General features: G+C 43.6%; 2 protein-coding genes across 4 annotated transcripts in view; both read right to left on the bottom strand.

Moving 5' to 3' along the window:
* Positions 1-7,853, bottom strand: part of capn15 (calpain 15) — a 34,954-nt gene extending 27,101 nt beyond the window's left edge. For 2 of the 3 annotated variants that reach the window (XM_080835978.1, XM_080835977.1), the window contains exon 1: positions 2,628-3,435. In XM_080835978.1, the coding sequence (XP_080692104.1) occupies positions 2,628-2,809 (182 nt within the window). In that variant the 5' untranslated portion in view covers positions 2,810-3,435. Of the gene's footprint in view, positions 1-2,627; positions 3,436-7,730 lie in introns of those variants that run through there. The other variant, XM_080835979.1, reaches the window with a different exon arrangement.
* Positions 7,854-9,946: 2,093 nt separating this feature from the next.
* On the bottom strand, positions 9,947-11,315 carry LOC308362743 (GTPase IMAP family member 7-like; the record flags this gene model as incomplete). The annotated part of the gene is made up of 2 exons (XM_080835470.1): positions 9,947-10,635; positions 11,282-11,315. The coding sequence occupies 2 exons, from the start codon at positions 11,313-11,315 to the stop codon at positions 9,947-9,949; spliced, it is 723 nt and encodes a 240-aa protein (XP_080691596.1).
* Between the last annotated feature and the right edge of the window lie 10,068 nt (positions 11,316-21,383).

The raw sequence follows: 21,383 nt of genomic DNA on the forward strand, positions 1-21,383 counted from the left end.
CTAAGTCACAACCTGCTTAAGCCTGCCTAAACGTATTACGCTCACAGGAAAGCAGTGTTTCAGTATAGGTCTGTGTTTGACCAAGTGTGTTTGAGTGTGTGTGTTTGAGTGTCTGTCTGCCTCTATGTTTAAGTAAGTGTACATCTGCGTAGACTATTCGCTCCCAAAGGCAAATGCTTTAAGTCAGAGAGCGTGTGTGTGTGTGTGTGAGAGAGAATCTGTTTGTGTATGCGCGAGACTGAGAAAGAGAAAACTCAGCTGACTGTACTGGTATTTGATTGGTGACAGAGACAGAAGCTTGTTGCTATGGGGATGCACACAGCATAAGACACCACATAAACACTGCAGAGCCGACAACATTGCTGTGGAAACATACACACTGAGCCAAGATAACCCCTCTCACTCACACACTCTCACACACACAGTCCCAGGGTACATAAACTGCTTGAGTAATTTCAACTTTGGACCCAAGAAAACTGAATAACAAGCAGAGGGTGTTTGACTAGTGGCTACATGAACTGGTAGCGATTAAAGACCAGGCAGGATTATAAACACAGGGATTATAAATAATAAGAAACATTGAATATCTGGAGCAATAACATACATATCCCACTGGTCGTGTGTGCGTGTCTGGGGTTCATGCGTGTGTGTGTGTGTGTGTGTGTGTAGTTCCAGGAAGCGACTGCTAAATAAATGATAAACTGGAGCGTATGGCCATCTGATACACTTCCACCAAAATCAATAACAGCCCATTGCACACGGGAAGGCAGAGCACATACACAGACACACACACACACACACACACACACACACACACACACACACACACACACACACACACACACACACACACACACACACACAACACGGCCAAGTGCACTCAAATGACTCAGCAACAACAGTTTTTTTTTTACTCCAGTGCCCCTCAATCTATCAGTGAGACAGGAGGGACCTTTATATTTGCCTGTTTGAAACAGCAAACATGTGTGTGTGTTTGTGTGCGTGTGCGTGTGTGTGTGTCTGTGTGTGCGTGTGTGGGTTCGATGTACACTGCCAAGGTGTGGAGCATGATCATACCCTTGGATCTCAGAATAACAACTGGACACACTGATGTTCTATGACATTCTAATAAGCAGACAAGCATAGCAGGGAAAGAAGCCTAGGAAGTGCCCTTCAAGTCGAACTGCTATGTAAGAGGACAGGAAATGGAGGGAAAAAAAATCCAGTTCATGCCCAGTTTCCTCAGAAGCACTCTCAGAGGTGAGCAATGACACGAGCCAATGAAAACCCACCGAGCTTGTTCTGTACAGACTAGCTGACTCATGACGCAAAAAATGCTGGGGGGAAAATGACGAGTGTGTTTCACAGTGGAACTGGTTCATGTTTTCAGCAGGGCTGCTGTCAGACAGCATTAGTATTTCCACAGCTGTGGCTCAGGGTAAATCTCTGAGCTGGTCAGAACATCCTCAAAACATCAAGGACCCTTTCTGGGAAATGAGTGTAATTCTGATAGATTTTCACTGTTACGGTCAAATCAATCAATTATTGCAATGATTGCCGTGACCATGACCATGACAGGGCACCTAGGCTAAAGGCTAAAGCTAGCGCTAGCTGGTTGGGGTAAAGATAGGGATCCTCTGACTTGGTGATTACAGTGGTCAGTGTGCATGTAATATTCAGCCATCTGTCCGGGCTGGCCATCTGTCAAAATACCAGACATACACACACAGACACACACTCCAGTTTTTCATGACGGATACTCCCAACCGCCCCTTAAAGGAGTTCACTATGAGACCCTTCCAAGAGCAATAATGTGGGAATTTTAGCTCTTGCAACACCCTCAGACAATTCAATAACCCAAGACTTGCTGCAAGAGATTCATATCTGTGCTCTTTAAGGATGAGGTGTACTTACACTGTCATAAATCACTTCCCCTGTCACCTTCAGCGCTTCAATATTGAGTCACCTGCTTCTTGCATGAAATGAGCAAAAACTTTAAACATCCATAAGGCTGGAGGAACAATCTACTCTTGTGATATATTCTTACTTATTTTCCTCAAAAGGTGCCTGATAGAGGAGTATGAGTGTTGTTTACAGGGGCCTCTGAGGACATCTTTGATCAAACAGGTGTTGCCTCGCTGCTATACGGGCAGCTGGGGGAGGAACGGAGTTCCTCTTCGCTCCTCTCCGGCTTTTCAAGCGTTGCTGTCTGTACCTGCGGCTTTGCATGCCAATTTGAGATGACTCAGATCTGACACCAAATAGGAAACAGTAAAAGCAGGTCCAGTCCTCCAAAGTGGAGTGTACCTTCTCATGCAGTAGCGCCGTGAAACAGGATTTAGTCACTTGACAGTCTCAAAACACACTAACAAACAAATGATCTTTTTTGGTGAAAACATCCAAGTGAGAGACACACACTCACTCACTCACTCACTCACTCACTCACTCACTCACTCACTCACTCACTCACTCACTCACTCACTCACTCACTCACTCACTCACTCACTCACTCACTCACACACACACACACACACTTCAGGTTTGTTGTGTTCAGAGGTCTGGGTAAATCGTAAGTTGGTGAGAATCGGTGTAAATGAAAGCATGTGTGTTTATGTGAGTAAGGTTACCTGCGCTCTCTGTGCGGTATAGGCGGGTTCTGTTGCTGCCGCGTGATAAAGGTGGTCCCCCACACTGGACTACTATGGCTGTTCCTCAGCCAGCCTACAGTTGGTGTGACAGGATACGACGCCGGACGGAACCCATGTTCCGACTCAGTCTCTGCTGTCAGCGAAGAGGCTGAACTCCCCATCGCACAACTGTGAGCAGCTCTGTACGGCGTGTTTTCCCCTGTCACTGGGCAAATGTTAGCCGACTTCTTCACTCTTCCTCCCCTGGGGGTGAGGGGATGCTCACTCCCAAGTGCACACCCACTCTCTCTCTCTCTCTCTCTTTACCCCAGTTACTCTCACGGTCATACACCAGTACAGGAGCCGCAGAAAGTCACGTGTTCTCGATCATCCCAAAGCTCCACTCCATGACCTAGTGGACGTATCTGAGTCACTCAAAGAATCTCAGTGACAGTGGAGGTCATGAGGCCAAGCAGCATCAGGCTGACAGAGTCCAAAATCCTTCAGTCTCCCAAATGTGTATTTTGTCAGCGAAGTCCAGAATCAGTTGATTGAGAACATTGAGAATGTTACAGAGAAAAGTGGTAAGTCTTTAATAAGGGCTTTCCAATACCAGTACTGTTTAATAGTGGTAACCAAAAGTCCAGGACCAATGACAAGCATCACAGTTGTAAACTCCGTGAGAAAAACAAAACTGTTTCAGGTCATGACTATAGAGTTGTAAGTACAGAATTTGTAAAGGACGGGGTCATCCAGGTGAGCCTAAGGATGTCGACAGAGGCTCTTTGGTTCAACACATTATCGGGCATGTTTCTCTGGCCATACACCTTTTATGACATGAGAAGCACAATCCATTAAGACACAAGCACTGGGTAAAAAATGCCAGCGCTACTCAGAGAGAGAGCTCCGTCTTACCACTTCAACGAAAACTCTCTGGCGCTGTCAGTATGACCCAGGCTCATCTTTCTCCAGCTGCTGCGGGGATTACTGACTATCACGCGCTGACCGTCCAAAGCCCACTCCTTGGCGGATATGGTTTCAGCCTTTTAATGGAATGTCTGTTCCACCGCTTGCATGTGTCGCAAGTTAAAACACGTCAATACATGCCGAAAAAACTCCGGCTATTTGTTCCTTTCAAACAGCAATCTGGCTGCGATGGTAAACACACAAAATGTAGCTGAAGTTGAGGGGATTCGAATAAGAAGGGCTCTCGCTTGAAGACACTTTCTCCAAACGGAGAGGGCAGTTCAAAGCGAGAAGAAATCGCCGTCCCGTCTCGCTTGTCAAATCCAGACTAGGTCAATTGAGGATGCGTAGGATAAACTGCGGATTCTCCTCCAAAAAGCAAGTTATTTTACATCAGTTTGCTACCTCAGACCCACGGATAGCCCCTTCCTTTCCCCCCGCACTCCCTGTCTAGTTTAAGGAAGAGCTGCCTCCACGGAACCAACCGGAGGTTCCGCTTCAATTCGACTTTTATTAGCCAACCGCTAAACTGAAATACGCATGAGCGAGATATCGCGCCGGTTAATGGTCTGTAGTGCAAACTAGACAAACGATACAGGTTTCTGATCGCGACAGTACATCTACATGAATTTTAAATTCTTCGGTTGTTTTTTTGTATTCCATTGAAGCGGATATGGGCTACATAAAGGCGAACAGGACAACTGATCATTTCGGGTGACAGTACCATCCAAATAGAAAACAGTGCAGCGTGCAGGCAGAAGCAACAAAATATTCTTCGTCCCAGCCGACACAAAAATCTCGTTGTAGTTTTAGAACAGTGTAAGGCCTTTGGTGGTCTACTTTAATCTCAGTGTTTAAAAATGAAGCCATAGCACTGGGTTTCACGGATAAAAGGCTTGGTTGGTGGGAAGCCTTTTCGAAACGGATTCATTTAAATAAAAAAGCGTCTCCCAGTTCAGCTGTCTCTTTGATTTCTGACTTGAGCTCACCGTTCAGGATATTTTTTGGAGGGCAAAGTCGTCCCGCATGAGAACCTACGATGCGTTCAAAAACGTCCAGATGTGAACGAGTCCGTCAGGATTTGGTGAGCTCGCGGATCTAATGTTTTCCACCGGTCCCGAACTGGCCTTTTCTTTCCATTATGCCCCTGTCCAAGATGCTGCAGCCCGAAGGCTCCGGTTAAAAGACGTCCACACACACAACACGCACGCACACACACACGCGCGCACACACACACACACACACACACACACACACACACACAACACGCACGCACACACACACACCACTACCCACAGTGCATCACTCCAACACAGTCCTGTGTGCGCGACAGTGTATGTGTGTGTGTGCGGCCTCGACGTTGGTATTTGCTCGGGAGGTTGTTTTCATTGCAATATATTCATGTTTTCTCTCTTCTCTTGGGTTTAGGCTCGCTCGAAGATAAGGGCAGCGCGCACAGATGCGATCTCTAGCTGTCCAGCGGATTACTGCCAGTCAGCAGCGCACATGCGCATTGCCATCAAAGCGGGCGACAGGGCGTCTGTTCAAGAGCTCGAACTGCACAGGGACGGTTCAACACACAGGGAGGTAAAGCATCTAAAGGCAACCAATTACAAGTACAGTGACGTAAAGAGAAACTGAAAAAAAAAACTAAAAGGACGAGTCTCGCCTGAAGGCAAATACAGAGCAAATATCCGAAGGATGACAGTTCTGGGTGCAGTAATAATTTGGAGGAATTGGTACTGAGTAACTGTCACACATACACTTACAGTCCTAATTCACTACGCTACTCTCCTTCCTCCACTTAACCATCCATCTCTCACTTGTTATGCTACATGAAGGAATGTAGGGTTCAGATTCACTGACAGTTAAAGGCACTGTTTGATCAGGCCACTGAGCTAACCTAGATACCCTCATTTTCTGTCCCACTCTCTGCGCATGCAAGCACACACAAGCACACACATGCACACACACACACACACACACACACACACAATAATGGTCAAAACTGAACTCGGAGTCTGGCTCACAGTCCAAAATCATGGGGGCACGTCTCTTAAGGCTAAAGCTTGTATAAAGCATCTCACGTAAGCACTTACACACAAGCTCTCTGGAATGCCAGTTAAGCTACTTTGTGGCAGACTAGTTTGTGTAACAAAGTAGGCTACTACGTTCACCAGCTGCAACTTAACAGAGAAGAATTCCCCCAAGATAAACCTATGCCGTAACAGGCTAAATCCATGTTCCTGGCTTCGATTATTGTCATACACGTTTGAGCATGCGTGTGATGAGTATGATGGGCATGATTCGGATTGAAGCGCAGGTAATCATTATTAAAAAGAACATCATGAAGAAATACCAAACAAACCAACATCTTAAAAAGTGAAACAATGACGGCTGTAGGCTAGATGTTAGTCATAGATTGGTATTCAGTATTAAAAATTCACAGCCGGTACATTTATACCTATGTTTTTTTCTTTTTATAATGAAGCACAAAAGGCAATGCATGTAGTGTTACGTTAGTCGGTGCATACGTCAAGGCACTAACACAACACTGGTATGCTCTAAAACGTTTGTCTTTTTCTGAAAACTGTGTTAAGGTATAGCTAAGAGTGGTCCAGACCAACCTTACGAAAGTATCTCTGACAGAAGGTATACTTAACTAAGGACGTTTTGGTAAACACCTCAAAACAATCAGGTACATCTTAAGGTACGAATGACATCGAGTTAAGAAGGCTTCGGGAAACCAGGCCCTGAACTCTGTCTTAATAATCTGAACGGAGAAGTCCATACAATGCAGAACACCTTCAAAGGAGCCTGGATAATGGTTTCCGGTAAAACTACATATTTCTTATGGTTGCCTGCATTTAAATGCAAAGTCACCTACAGTAAAATGGTGCCACAAGTAGATTAACAGAGTTACTTTGTAAATGGTTTGAAACGTGGCTAAAGGCTTGGCTATATTCTAAACATGTAAACAATCTCATACACCATCAAATATTAACTTTCTAAAAACTCTCTGTATTATAAGTCAACCTCTCTGTATTTGTGTGTGTGTGAGTGGGAGAGACTGACTGTGCAAGTGTGATTGTCTGTCTACAAGTGTGTGTGTGTGTTTGTGTGTGAGAGAGAGAGAGAGAGTGACTGTGCAAATGTGATTGTGTGTCTACAAGTGTGTGTGTGTGTGTGTGTGTGTGTGTGTGAGAGAGAGAGAGACTGTGCAAAAGTGATTGTGTGTCTACAAGTGAGTGTGTCTCAATACAATTATGTTCCCTGTGATTGACATAAACAGATGACACAAGACACTCAAACCCTGGGAAAATATCCATACATTCCCACAGCACAGCACTGAGTGTCTTTGTTACTGTGGCACCTGTTACATTTCTAAGGGCCACCTGCCATTCTTGTGTGGGTGAGTGAGAGACCGACAGAGAGGCAAACAGAAATGCAGAGAGAAAGTGTTTGTGAGAGACAGGTCCAAATTGTGATTTATATCAATCACAAACTAATCCTTGTATCAAGGGTGGCTGCACACAACGTTCTTGCCTTATAAATAATGTCATACAGGCTACGGAAGTCGACACAAACTTAAGAGGACATTTCAATCAATGGCACACCGCTGTTTGTAAAGGGCATCTGTAACTGTCATTTTAGCCCTACTACTTATCACAAGGGCATAAACAATGGGTAATTAACATTAAATTATATCTCAAATACTAAACAAATACTGAAACTGTACAACTGCCCATACCTCCAAGAAAAAAGGAAATGACTCGTCAAAACGACATGCTTTCTTCGAACATAGGTACATTAGCTGTAGCCTATGGCTAACCTTAGTTTAATGACTAGGAGATTGTTTGTGGTGTCTCACGTCATTCACATTCCCCCTGCTGATTTTAGACTTATTGGCAGAAGAAGCGGCCCTTCAATTCGTGGCGGGAATTCCCTACGGATACGTCTGGGGAAGTTGCCCTGGAACCGAAACCCAACGTCGGTTTCCGTGAAAACCGGGAGCATGGGTCCACTGGAAAGAGACATCTGTAAACAAAGGCGGCGAAACGATACCGATGCCTTTCGCGTAGTAAGCTTCGCCGCCTTGGATACAATCCGTTTAGCCTATTGCCCAGATTATCTTACCTGGAGAGAAGGTGTTGAAAGGGGATCTGAAGTTCCAAGGCGAAACGGAGCTCCCTTTCTTTGATTGTCGACAACAGGGTTATAGCAACTTTTCCTGCTCCTCCAATTATCGACAAGCTCAAGTTATTCTTTCATTCTCTCCCGTCTAGCTAACTGGGAGTCATCACATAACTTTGCCTTTTTTCCGTCGATGCATGTTGCCGTCTTTCGATGTTCTGAGGTCAATGTCAGGTTTGTTTTTTCCAGACCGTCGAATTCAGTTACGTTTTTGAATAGAGTTAGTAATCTTGTACGTTACCTCAGTCACCCTAGGAAGGCGATCGCTAGGGAGCGAAAGAGAAAGCGCTCAACGTGCTTTGCGTAAATCGGAGCCAGAAGCCTCTCCGCTTGTGGTCTGTCTTCGCATTCAGTGTTGGAGAATATGGATTTTGGAACGTCATTTCCCACAATGCAGCGGTTTAACTCTATAACAAGGATATCCGGAGGTGGCTGTCAAGCTCAGTGGAGCTTGAGCCGCACCGGAGGGGATATATGGTTGCGAGTGAAATCTCAGCATGTGTGACAGTAGTAACTCGGTCAATAGGCCTATAAGATTAAGAAACATAAATCGTGAAATTGCAGCACAGACTAATCGACAACAGAGTCATGAACTCTACAGAGAGCCATGTTTCCGTCCGGCTTGGGCTTGCCAGCCAAGCTGTTTTCCCGAGGATATATTATCCAAAAGTTAGCCTGACCCTGATAAAAACAGCTAGCTTCGAGACACGACTAGGACAAATTTTGAACTTTTAGAATTAGTCTAGAAATACCGTAGGCTACGTTGCGCAGACAAAACGAATTCTTGAGACGGAAATCAGTGCTACATGTCGGCATTTAAGCTGAAACATTGTTTCAACATTCTGTCAAACAATACAATACGAGGTGAGGATTTAAATTGGTGTACAGCTATGCCCAATTCAGAGTTACTATTTCAATGGTACAATATTGTTGCGATGGAGGCACGCCACCCAGTGGTATCAGAGGCTAAATACATCTGTTTTTCATCACTGACTGTGCTCTGTGTTCTTCCAGACAGGCAGGTCTGTTCAAACTGCCTCTTTTGATTTTTGTATCTCTTTAAATCTCACCGGTTATTCTTTTTAAACAGATGTGTCTAATGAACAAGAAATTGGCTTGTGCCAGTCAAATCAAAACAATTAATTAAATGATGCAACTCAAGAACTCACTCAAAACCTGAACTATGCAAACATAATGTAATTTACTCTGCCACAGGAGCACAAGTTCACAATGTTGTTTTTGCTTATTAAAGTAATATAGCTGCAAATACCACTGTAAAGAAAGGACTTAATTTACACTTACACTTCTTATGAGTATCGAGCAGGTATCACCATTACCTGATCTAATCTGTGCTGCCTGTATTATTTATGGTTAGTAGGTCTACATTATCATGCTGTGATGTTGTGTATATCATGCTGTGATGTTGCGTTGTCCTTTGGTTACATAGTTTTCATTTCGCAAAGGGACATTTAGTGCCGTTTCATTTTTAATAGAATCAATAGAATTGATCAACAGTAGTTTATTCATCACATGAGAAAACTAGAGCAATGGGTTGTAAAGAATCCTAATGCAGATTATACTGTGGGGTACCTCAGACCAAATCAAAGCGTTTTTTTCATGCAAATAGCTGTGTCTATATAGTTGGTATTACATCATCTCCCACCTCAGCCTATAGGTATACCCGCCTAGTTAACATACCCTTATGACCTCTCCCCTCTTGGTTTCACTACCTTATCAAGTTGAACCCTTTAAGTGCAGCTTCTCCACCAGGGTCACCTTCATTGCCTTTGGACTGCACCCAGGATGCCACCTCCACTTCCTTCATCACTCCCTCCTACTTCCACCAATGTCTAGCTTCTGAAGTAACTGGTTGACCATGTCTTGTTGCATCTTCCTACTCTCAGCTGCCTCCTTCTGCAACTTATTTATCTCGTACATTCTCATTTCATCATTATATTTCATCCTCCTTTCCAAAATGTCTCGTTCCTCTCTCAACGTCTCCTCCATTTGATTTTTTTTCTTCCTTTCTCTCCTTTCCCACTCTTCACGTTCCTCCTCCCTTCTCTTTCTGTCATCCTCACATCTCCTATAGTCTAGGGACTCAATACTCTTCATGTATTCCTGTCGTCTTACTGTCTCCTGCCTTTTCCATTCCATCCTCAGTGCCTCCTCTCTCTTCCTCTGCTCTTCCTCTCTATTTCTCTTCTTTTTCCCTCTTCTCTCTTTCTCTCTTCCTCATCATTGATTTTTTTCTGGGTCTCCAGATACATCTGATTGGTGTAGTGTGCTCCACCATGCCTTTCCACTATGTCATCGATCTTTGCCAGCAGGCTGGTCACTTGAGCTCGATCTCTCCTGCTGTTGTCAAATACGTGATATCCCGCCCCACACTCGCCAACTAGCTGTTTGAGTGCTGCGCTTTTCTGCAGATAATCCTGCACTGATATTTTGATCTGGTCCTCTCCAGTAAACAGAACCAGAGCGTATTTCATAGCCTCTGCGGAGAAGTTCTGCTGAATCCACTTCATGGTGTTCTTCTCTTCCTCAGTGAATCTAACACCTAGCCTGATCACCAGCAGGAAAGCATGGGGGCCAGGCACAGACATGTAAACACACTTCACCATCTCCTCCATTAACTGCTCATGGGTCAGTGATGTGTCAAAGAGTCCCGGGGTGTCCACCACCGAGATGTTTCTGCCTGCCACCTTTCTCTCATGTTTCTCACTCTGCATGGTCACAGATTCAGGGGAGGTGTCCTCCACAAAGGCGTCGCACCCCAGGATGGTGTTTGCTGATGCACTCTTCCCCACTCCTGTCTTTCCAAGCAGCAGTATCCTTAGATCAGATCCTGCAGCAAACACAATTCAAAAGCACCATCAATGGATAAGGAATTTAGGGGATAAAAGATACAAGAGAAGTATTAAACTCTAGGGAATCTGTATGATACTTATATAGTAGATTCATGGTGTGTTCATATTCATAGTTATATTATTCAAGACCCCTTAAATTGCGGAAGACAACACAAATTACTACTCACCAGTAGTAGCCATCTTTGGTGCTCAAAATCAGCTTTGTAACCTATAGAAGCAACATACCATCTTGTTTTAAGCCTGGTTGAGACATTTTTTAGGTATAAAAAAAGATGGTACATAGAGATTTTTAATTTACAAAATCTTGTACTAAATCAAGTTTCAGATTATTAATAGATAAATAAACAGTGCTCACCAGATGGAGTTGCAAGATTTGCAGTCTGCTCTCAGATCATTCAGATCCTTGTCTGTGGCAAACCGGGGGAGAATGAACCCATCGTCATTTAAGTGTGATGCTTTTATTTTGGGGCAGGTGGGATGTGCAAAAGAGATCTAACCAAGAAATGAAACTTAAGCAGGAAAAAAAACTGAGAAGAGTGTGCATCCTCTCTTTTTCCTGAAATCGTGTTCATGTTACTAAACATGAAGAAGAAACATCTGCGTCCCGTTAGTTATAAGCTGTACCTTGACGCTGCAAGGTGTTTCCCAGAACTTCCATGGCCAAGTATACCTTCTGTAAGAGATACTTTCTTAAGGTCGGTCTGGACTACTGTTAGCCCTAGCCTACCTTTATACAGTTTTGATATAAAACAAACGTTGTATTAGTGTCTGACGTATGCACGTACTGCGATATACCAATACCAAAATATTAGATGTATTATATTTTGTGCTATATTAAAAAGCATTGGTCGAAATAAGTTGAAACGGCATTTCAATCCCTTGCAAAAACAAATCGTAGTAATGTTTAGCCTACAGCCGTACTGAGTCATGCTCATCTTTCTCATCTTACGCACGATGGCTGTAGGGTTAGTTTGTCCACCTGGTCTGTTTCACACAATTTATGTGTTAGATATATGAGTATATGAATACCCAGCCTTCATCCAGGAGCGGGCTTTTATTCAAGTCTACAAATATTTATACCAAGCCTCCGGTGACATGAGTCTAGGATCCAGGGTGGGGTATCTCAAAAGAAGAGGCAGTGCGGGTGAAGTGTTCTATAAAGTGTGGAGGGTAAAGTAGTTTATGCTTGAGTCGTCCTAGCTCAAACCTACGCGAATGACAATAATCGATGCCAGAAAAATGAATTCAATCTCTGGCAGTAAATGTTGGAAGGGTTCTCTTAGGGGAACACATAAGAGATGGTTTGGGGAAACATAGAGAAGTAAGCAACTTTGATAAGGTATCAGGAAGCACAGCCTTGATCTTTAATACTATTCAAAGATCTGTAATATAGTCTACATCACATGAATACATAATATAGTCTACATCACATGAATACATCAGCTTTCAAAGCATGTCGACTGACATATCAACTTATGTTCTATATTAATGAAAACACAACAAAAAAGAAGGTACATAGAGATTTTTCTTGTACAAAAGCTAGTTTCAGATTATGAATTGTTAGATAAACAGTGCTCACCAGATGGAGTTGCAAGAATTGCAGTCTGCTCTCAGAAAGTTCAGATCCTTGTCTGTGGAGAACTAGGGGAGCATAAGCCCATCGTCATTAAGTGTGATGCTTTTATTTGGGTGCAGGTGGGATGGGCATAAGAGATCTAACCAAGAAATGAAACCAGTTTCTGAGAAGAGAGTGCATCCTCTCTTTCTCCTTTGATCTGTCACTTCAGCATGTTACTAAATATAAAGAAGAAACCTTCATGGTCGGATTTTGTTTATTCTGTTTGAAATAATGTAGCACTGGATATGAAACGTTGTCTTTCAATTCTATTGTTATTGAAACCTGGGAGAGTTTATTCTGACAGCAGTTTGGTCTCTTCATGGATCATTTTCATAATCAGTGTTCACCAGAGATTGTCTGTGAATTCCCCGCCCCCTTTACTGCATTTCATTTGCTCAGTTAGTCTGGCGAACTACGCAATGGCGGTCCACTTCAGTCACGTAATTGGACACTCCTTTAACCAATCAGACCAACGATACAGGTGACGTACTTTTTACCAAAGCGGGTCGGTAATATAGCAATCACATCTTTTTTCTGTATGAATTGTTCCAGAGCAAGTTTCTGTTCTGTTTTCAAAGAAAACTTGCCTTTGAAATCATCCAAGACTGCTGCGAGAACAGTATCGAAGTTTTGCTGTGCTTCGGAGGCCTCCATGTCGAATGTTTACAAACTCTGTTTGCCGTCGCTTTTGTTACGTCGTGGCTAGTTTAAATCCGCCAATGGCGCGCCAGGTCATAGCCAGGTAGTCAATAGCCAGTTTGTGATTGGCTCCAAGGATCCTTGCAGTTCCCCACAAACCTGCCATATACAATTTGCCAGTGAGAGGCAAAATCAAATTGGCCGGAAGTAGAGGGGCGGGACTTCCCAGACAACACCAGAGAAGGAAAATGTAGTGAACATGAACACACTCATTGAGAGTGAGGTCTCGGAATCCTAACATGTAGCCGTCCTACTTCATGCCCGTTGGATCGTCCTTCAAGCTCACCTACCGTCTTACCAGCAATCACACATGTGATTTATGCTTCATTTACTTCTAGGAACATTTCCTTCTTCATTCAAAGTGGCTCAGGTAACACCACTGCTCAAGTACTGGTCTCTCCCACTTATGTGGAAAACTATCTGCCAGTCTTACTTCTCACGCTCCTATTGTAAGGAAAAATCTTTGTTCCTTTGCGTATTGGTTTAGGACTTGGTAAAGTACGCCAGTACGAAGGTTTTGTTGTAACAAGGTAGAGCTTTACTTGATAAGTTGCAGCACAAATACAGTTGAGTTTACATGATCAATTTCACCAAGTGAACACAACCGGAGAGCTCGAGCATCTCATCTGCTACAGAGAAAGTCAAGTTCTTATAGTCTATCTTTTACTGATGTCATCTGTGGGCTTCATGTGGTTACCAGGTGGGTGTCATGGGATCCCTATTCTGGTGAGTCTGTCATTCGTAGGAATAGCCATAAATGTGTCACTGCGTTGTGTGAAAACCCTGCACCTCCGCCTCTCAGGGAGTAGCTGACCATGTTATCTCTCTAGTGGCCTACAATGTATCAGGGACAGCTCTCTCCTGTCTTGGACAGCTAGGAGCTACTGTTGCAGTGACCTGACCTTTCCTAAACACAAATACAGATGAGGCCTATGCCTAGGCCTACAGAGACATGACACACAAAGGCCTGCTTTCCCTCTCTGGTTTTCTGACTGCTGCTCACAGATTGTACCTATTCTTAATAAACCTATACTGAACTGAACTACCTATGAAATTATCTTACTGTAGATGCAGTTTCTTTTAAGTCCCTTGAGCTTAAGTAAATGACGCGAGACTTCTTTAAAGCTTCTTCTGTTTACTAAATCAAAAGGTTCACAGTACAAGACTAAAATGGCAAAAATAAAAGTTCTTTCTAATTTAAACAGGAGATCGGTTAATTCCGTGTAGTCACGGTCAAAGACTGTTGCGCTCTGACTCTCAAGCACGCTACTCACGCAGCTTACTTCTTCAGCATGATGATGTCATGCATACATATAATTAAGCAATATTAAACCTAACAATTAACATTACTAAACAAACAACAGTCAGTTCTAGGAAATATTAAAGCAAACCTTACACATTACAAAATATTAAATTATAATTGTCTTATTATTTTCCTATTCTCATTATGGCTCTAACATGCCCGGCCCCTAATTGTGTAGGCATGGCGACTGCATCAATTACTTCCACCATACAGAGCCATTCACTTTCTTAATCAAACAATAAACAAATATTCTCAATTTTCAATTTAAACTGTGAATTACTATTCTAACAGTCTTGTATGTCCATTCACACTGCTTCCTGCAGCAAGCATAACTTGGTTATAGGTCTTATCAGGACGCTGCTCTTTGTCTGCACTTGCACACTCCGAACACTGCCTCTGTAATCTGGCATGGTCTTGATGACGTGGCCTATCATCCATGAATTTCGTGGACCTGAAGGATCCACAATCAAAACAATGTCGTTCACTGCAAAGTTTCTTTTCAGCTTGGACCAGCGCTGACGTTCTTGCAGCAGGGGTAAGTATTCTGAGGTCCATCTGCGCCAGAACAGGTCAGACAGGTACTGTATTTGTCTCCAACGTCTCCTCCCGTACACATCACTCTTCTCAAAGACCCCTGGTGGTATCGTAGGCTTCGTTTTCATCAGTAGTAGATGATTTGGAGTGAGCGCTTCGAGATCATTTGGCTTGTCTGACATCTTAGTTAACGGTCTGCTGTTGATTATGGACTCTACTTCACACAACAGTGTGTGCAAGCCGTCATCATCCAGAACTTGTTGTTTTAGCAGAGCCCCAAGCACCTTCCTTACTGTCCTAATCTGGCGTTCCCAGACACCTCCTTGATGGGATGCACCAGGAGGATTAAAGTTCCACTCAATTCCTCCTTTCAGCATTTCTTCTTTGATCTTGGAGTCATTCATGTTCTGTATTGATTCACGCAACTCTCTTTCAGCACCAATGAAATTCGTTCCATTGTCCGATCTGATGACAGACACCTGTCCTCTTCGACTGATGAAGCGGCGTAATGCATTAATGCACGCATCGGTGTCCAGCGAGTGTGCAACTTCTATATGAACTGCTCTCGTGGTCAAACAAGTAAACAAAACGCCAAATCTCTTGACCATGACTCGTCCTCTTTTTACTTGAAACGGCCCGAAGTAGTCAACACCAGTGAACGTAAAAGGTGGGTTGTCTGGTGTCAGTCTCTCCACCGGCAAATCCGCCATCTTTTGCTCGCCAGTCCTTGCATACATTCTGCGACAGGTGTAGCAATCTGATAACATTCTTCTTATGGCAGAATTTGCTTGCGGGATCCAATACTTTTGCCTAAGCCGTGCCAGCACATGATTCCGTCCACAGTGTCCAACCTGATGGTGCGTATGTTGAAGAATAAGGGTCGAAATCTTGAGGTCTTTGTGTAGGATAGCTGGATGCTTAGCCTCCTCTGGCATCGCTGCCCTGCACAGCCTTCCTCCAACTCTCAACACTCCTTCATCAAGGTACGGATCCAGCTTGTATATATGGCTGTTCTTTCTAACTTGGTTCTTCCTCTGTCGCAGAGTCTTGATCTCTTCTCCATATTTCAGCTGTTGACTGTAGCGAATCAGATCATGTTCGGCATTTGTCAAATCTTCCACACCGATTGAGAAGCTCTTCAGGCTCTCCTTGTATTTCCTCATTTCCCGAGCCAAGGCACTATACTGTCCATCCTGTTTGCCATCTGATGCACTGAGGGTCTTTTGCAATTCTTCTCTTTTGTGGCTCAAGTTCAGCAGAATCCGCTTGAGATGGGTGAACCGCACTACTGCCTTCTTTAAGCGATGCCAATCAGAATAATATGCAATGAGCTTGCCCAAAGCATCTTCGTCTTCTTGAGCACTGATGACACAAGACAAAACATTTCCCTTAATCTCTGGATCTTCTTCTGACAAAGAACTTGATTGGTCTGCCCTGACAGGCCACTTGCTGCATGGTCTCAGCAGGAATGAAGGTCCTTTAATCCAGTTCTCACATCTCATTAGGCTCTCTGCCGTCAAACCTCTTGAGACATGGTCTGCTGGATTTTCTGCAGAATTCACGAACCTCCACTGTGATGGCTTGGAGGCTTCTCTTATCAATGACACTCGATTTGCTACAAACGTCTTGTATCGAGCTGCATCATTTTCGATATATTTCAAGACGGTCATGCTGTCCGTCCAAAACAATGACTCCCCCAGCTGCATGTTTAGTTCCTGCATTAACATTCGGTCCATCTTGACTGCCACAGATGCAGCTGTAAGTTCCATTCTGGGTATGGTTATTTGTTTGAGTGGTGCCACTCTGGACTTGGCCATTACAAATGAACAGGACTTCTGATCATGCTCATTGGTCAACACAAGGTAGGTCACTGTCCCATAACCATCCTCGCTGGCGTCCGAAAAATTATGCAACTGTGCAGTCTTGACTGGTCCAAAGCTTGCAGGCTTGAAACATCTCTTCACACTAAAACTGGAAAGCTTTTGCAGATCAACAGTCCATCTTGTCCACCGTCTTAGTTGGTTCTCTGTGATCTCCTCATCCCAACCTGTCCTGTCTTTACAGAGGTCTCTCAGGAGCAGTTTTGCTGGCAAAACAAACGGTGACAAAAATCCAAGGGGATCATATACAGAGCCAACAACTGACAAGATTCCTCTTCTTGTAGGGGGTTTGTTCTGCACATTGATGTTGAAGGAGAATGTGTCAGTTTCAGTACACCAAGTCACCCCTAAAGCTCGTTCTACAGGCAACAACCCGCTGTCCATGTCTAGATTCTTGACTTCTGTGGCTCGCTCTTGGTCAGGAACGGATGACAGGAAGGCTCTTGAATTACTCATCCACTTCATCAAGTGAAATCCACCCTTGCTACAGAGAGATGTCAGATCCCTGGCCAGCACGATTGCTTCTTGATCTGTTTCCACCGAAGTCAAACAATCATCCACATAAAAACTAGTCAGGAGTGCCTGAGCTGCCTTGTCTGTTGTCTCATCCTTTCGATCCTCCACTATTCTTCGAAGAGCAAAGCATGAGCAGCTTGACGAAGAGGTAGCACCAAATATGTGGACACACATCCGGTAATCAACTGCCTCATCTTCCAGACTGCCTTCAGGCCACCACAAAAATCTAAGAAGGTCTGCGTCCTTCTCTTGAACTCGGACCTGATAAAACATTGATTCAATGTCAGCCATGATGGCTACTGGCTGTCTGCGGAACCTGTTCAGCACTCCAACAAGAGTGTTAGTGAGGTTGGGTCCCTGTAGTAACTGACTATTCAGGGAAAATCCTTGGTAGGATGCGTTGCATTCAAACACCACACGTATCTTATTCTTCTTGGGGTGGTAAACCCCGTGGTGAGGCATATACCACACCCTTCTGTCTGTCCGCAACTCATCCACTGGTACTCTTTCAGCATATCCCTTGCCAAGCACGCTGTCCATAAATCCTAAGTAATCCCTGTGAAACTGAGGATTTCTTGTGAGTTTCCTTTTCAGACCTAACAGCCTCTGCATTGCTATGCATTTGTTGTTTGGCACCTGAATCTTTTCATCTTTCAGAGGCAATCCAATGTGGTAATGACCATCTTTGAATTGTAATGACTTCGTCACTGATTGCACGAATTGATGATCTTCCTGAGACATTTCTGTCTTATCCTCATAACGCCTTTCAGGAAAGTCTGTATTGAACTGCTGAACCAGCAAGTCTTCAATTGTCTCCACTGATATGCGATTCGCTATGCAGCTTTGCAGAGCGTCAGGATTTACATTTGTGCTTTCTTGTTTAGGGCCATTCACAATCCAGCCTAGTACTGTCTGCACAGCATATGGTCCGTCATCTCTACTGTTCACCACTTGCCATGGTTCCATTGCTTTGTAGGCATTCACACCAATCAACAGTCCAACATCTGCTTCAATGTGTGGTCTACGAACTTCACGCAGGTAAGGCCACTCACTTAGATCTTGTTGCTTAGGAATATTGCCTTTCTTCACAGGAATATGTTGCTGTGTCAACACCCTTGGCAGATCAATGTACGTGGTTCCTTCTAGTGCACACACTTCTAAATCTGTTAAGACATGTCCTTGAGTCTTCTTCTGCTGTCCCATGGTACACAGTAAGAAGTCTGTCTTCTTGCCTCGGACATTAAGTCTGTGCATCAAATCTTCTGTGCAAAAAGTAGTGGTACTACCTGGGTCTAAAAATGCATAAGTCTCTACAGTCTTGTCACTTCTCTTTGATTTCACCTTTACAGGTACTACTGACAAAATGCACTCACTGTCGCCGGCCCCAGTAGATCCACAAGTTTCTTGATCCAGCGACAGAAGAGCATTCGACACTGTAGGACTGCTGACATTGGTATTCCCATCAGAACCACTATTTTCCTTCGTCCTATGAAGTATCGTTGGATGCTTCAAAGTACAATCTGCACAAGTCAGTCTTCTCTTACAATCTTTACTTAGGTGTCCTTTGGTGAGACATCCATAGCAAAGTCCTTTGCTTTTCAGGAACTGTATCCTTCCTGGATGCTTCTGTTCTTTAATCTTTTCACATGAGCTGAGTGCGTGTGCCTTTTCACAGTACAAGCAAGCCTTTTCTGAAGTGTCAGACTTGACTGTATTCTGCTGTTCCTTTTCCTTAAGACGTTGTGTGTTGTCCTTCACAATGGGGGAAACACCTATGGCAAAGTTAGCTCCTTTAACGTCATTCTTCTTAGCACTCTTCCAAGCAACTGGCTTCGTCTTGGCCTTTGTATCTGGGTTCACATCCTGAATGTCTCCGAAGAGAGGATCATTCACAACTTGCGCACACCGGTCGATGAAGTTGACCAGGTCTTCAAACCTCGCTCGTCTTCCTTGGCGTGCCTGAAGGTCAAATGCAGTGTTCCGCCATCGCTCTCTGACTTTGTATGGAAGTTTTGAGACCACTGTCCTCATATTGGTCGGATTGTCCATCTCTTCCATAAACTCAACATCAGTCATGGTATTCTTACATCCAATGAGAAACAACTCATATGTCTTCAAACCTTTGGCATCCTCAGTTTTGATCTGTGGCCATTTGAGTGCTTTCTCTAAATAAGCCGTGGCTATCTTCAGTTCATTGCCATAATGGTACTGAAGCGGTCCCTTAGCTTCTCTAAGCCCTTTATCTGACCTCATATGTTCACAACTGCGCACAAGGTCTCTTGGTTCACCACTTGTGTACTGTTCTAAGTAGAACAACTTGTCCTGATCACTGTTCGTCTTTTTCTCAATTGCACTTTCAAATGCCCTCATAAATGATCTATAGGCCAGTGGATCTCCAGAGAACACTGGAACCTGTCTCTGAGGAAGCTGGGATAGACCTTGCTGCAGGACTAGTAGCTCTGTTACTTCATTCTGGCGTTGCATTATCTTATGAAGTTCTTTCTCAGGGGCACTTAACTGTTGTGAATAACCAGAGTCAGGAATTCGTCTAGTTGATGCATCTGCCTTGCTGCGCGCACCAGGTGCCTGTAACGTTGACCTTGGAAGAGGTGGTACAGGCTTCCTTTCATCTTTCAAACGAGAATTGGAAAAATCAGTTTTGCGCTCCTCTTTAATATTCTTGTATGACTGATAATAATTGCTCATGTCATCACGAGCATCCGCATGTTCACTAAGTATTTCCAATCTGGCAGTAGAAGCTGCAATCTCTGCATTCATCTCAACATGTTCTCGTTTGGCCTTTAACTTTAATTCTTCAGCATCTAATTCTTGCTTCTCCTCTAATGCAGCTGCCCGTGCAAGTAATGCTGCATGCTCTGCCTTGGCCTTTATGCGTGCAGAGCTGGATGAAGAATGCGATGAAGAGCTGTGTCTACTCCTAGCACCCAGTGTGAAAGTCGCTGATACACTGTCCTTTGACATAATGCCTTCATAGACATCATCTTCACTATGCCCTTTACGTGCTTCTGAGACCCATTTTTCAGTTTCAAAAATAAACCTTTCAAACACATCAAATTTAGGCTTATACCAATTTGACTGGTCATCTTCCCTTTCTGCTGCTGATATGTTCTGAACCATTTCTTCGTTGGCTTCTTTGAATTCACTAAATATGCGATGAAAGCCATGTGACAATTCAACTCCAACTATTTCCACATTATCTTCAACTTCCTTCATTTGCTGAATATCATGCATCTTGCGAGTGAGCAGTGCTAATTTCCCTTGTCTCCTATTGCGTAGCCTATTCATTTTCTCCTCTATTGCTATTGCTGTGGGCTTTGGCGCCCTCTTCTGGTCAGCAAAATCCCCGTCTTCGTTTGCTGAGTCATCAGACATTTTAGCAACCTTTATGCTCGTGCACATTAACTATCACAGTTAACTAGAACTTCGACAGTTTCTCTGTCTTCTAAATGTTCACAAATCCTCTTGTGAAAAGACACATACAGAGTGCAGCAAGCATTCAAATAAAGTTGGTTTCTTACTCAAACAGGCTTCCACTAGTCCTTCTCCAATAGCAGCAGGAATTAGCATGTAGACGCTAGCATGTTCATTTTAGCATTCAGACATCAAAGACATTTTCCGAACTCATTGTCGTCTTCAACATTCAGTAGAAGAGTCTAGTTCAATGTAGTTTAGTTTACCTTCCTTTCAGAATGCAACAGGATAGATGAAGGCTTTGTTTTCCTCCAGAATCATATATTCCACCGTGAGGCGTCCATGAACTCATCCAAGAGCTCAGTCTTTGACTAATGTAGATGCAGTTTCTTTTAAGTTCCTTGAGCTTAAGTAAATGACGCGAGACTTCTTTAAAGTTTCTTCTGTTTACTAAATCAAAAGGTTCACAGTACAAGACTAAAATGGCAAAAATAAAAGTTCTTTCTAATTTAAACAGGAGATCGGTTAATTCCGTGTGGTCACGGTCAAAGACTGTTGCGCTCTGACTCTCAAGCACGTTACTCACGCAGCTTACTTCTTCAGCATGATGATGTCATGCATACATATAATTAAGCAATATTAAACCTAACAATTAACATTACTAAACAAACAACTGTCAGTTCTAGGAAATATTAAAGCAAACCTTACACATTACAAAATATTAAATTATAATTGTCTTATTAT

This window comes from Sprattus sprattus (assembly GCF_963457725.1).
Source record: "Sprattus sprattus genome assembly, chromosome: 3".
NCBI classification, from domain to species: Eukaryota; Metazoa; Chordata; class Actinopteri; order Clupeiformes; family Clupeidae; genus Sprattus; species Sprattus sprattus.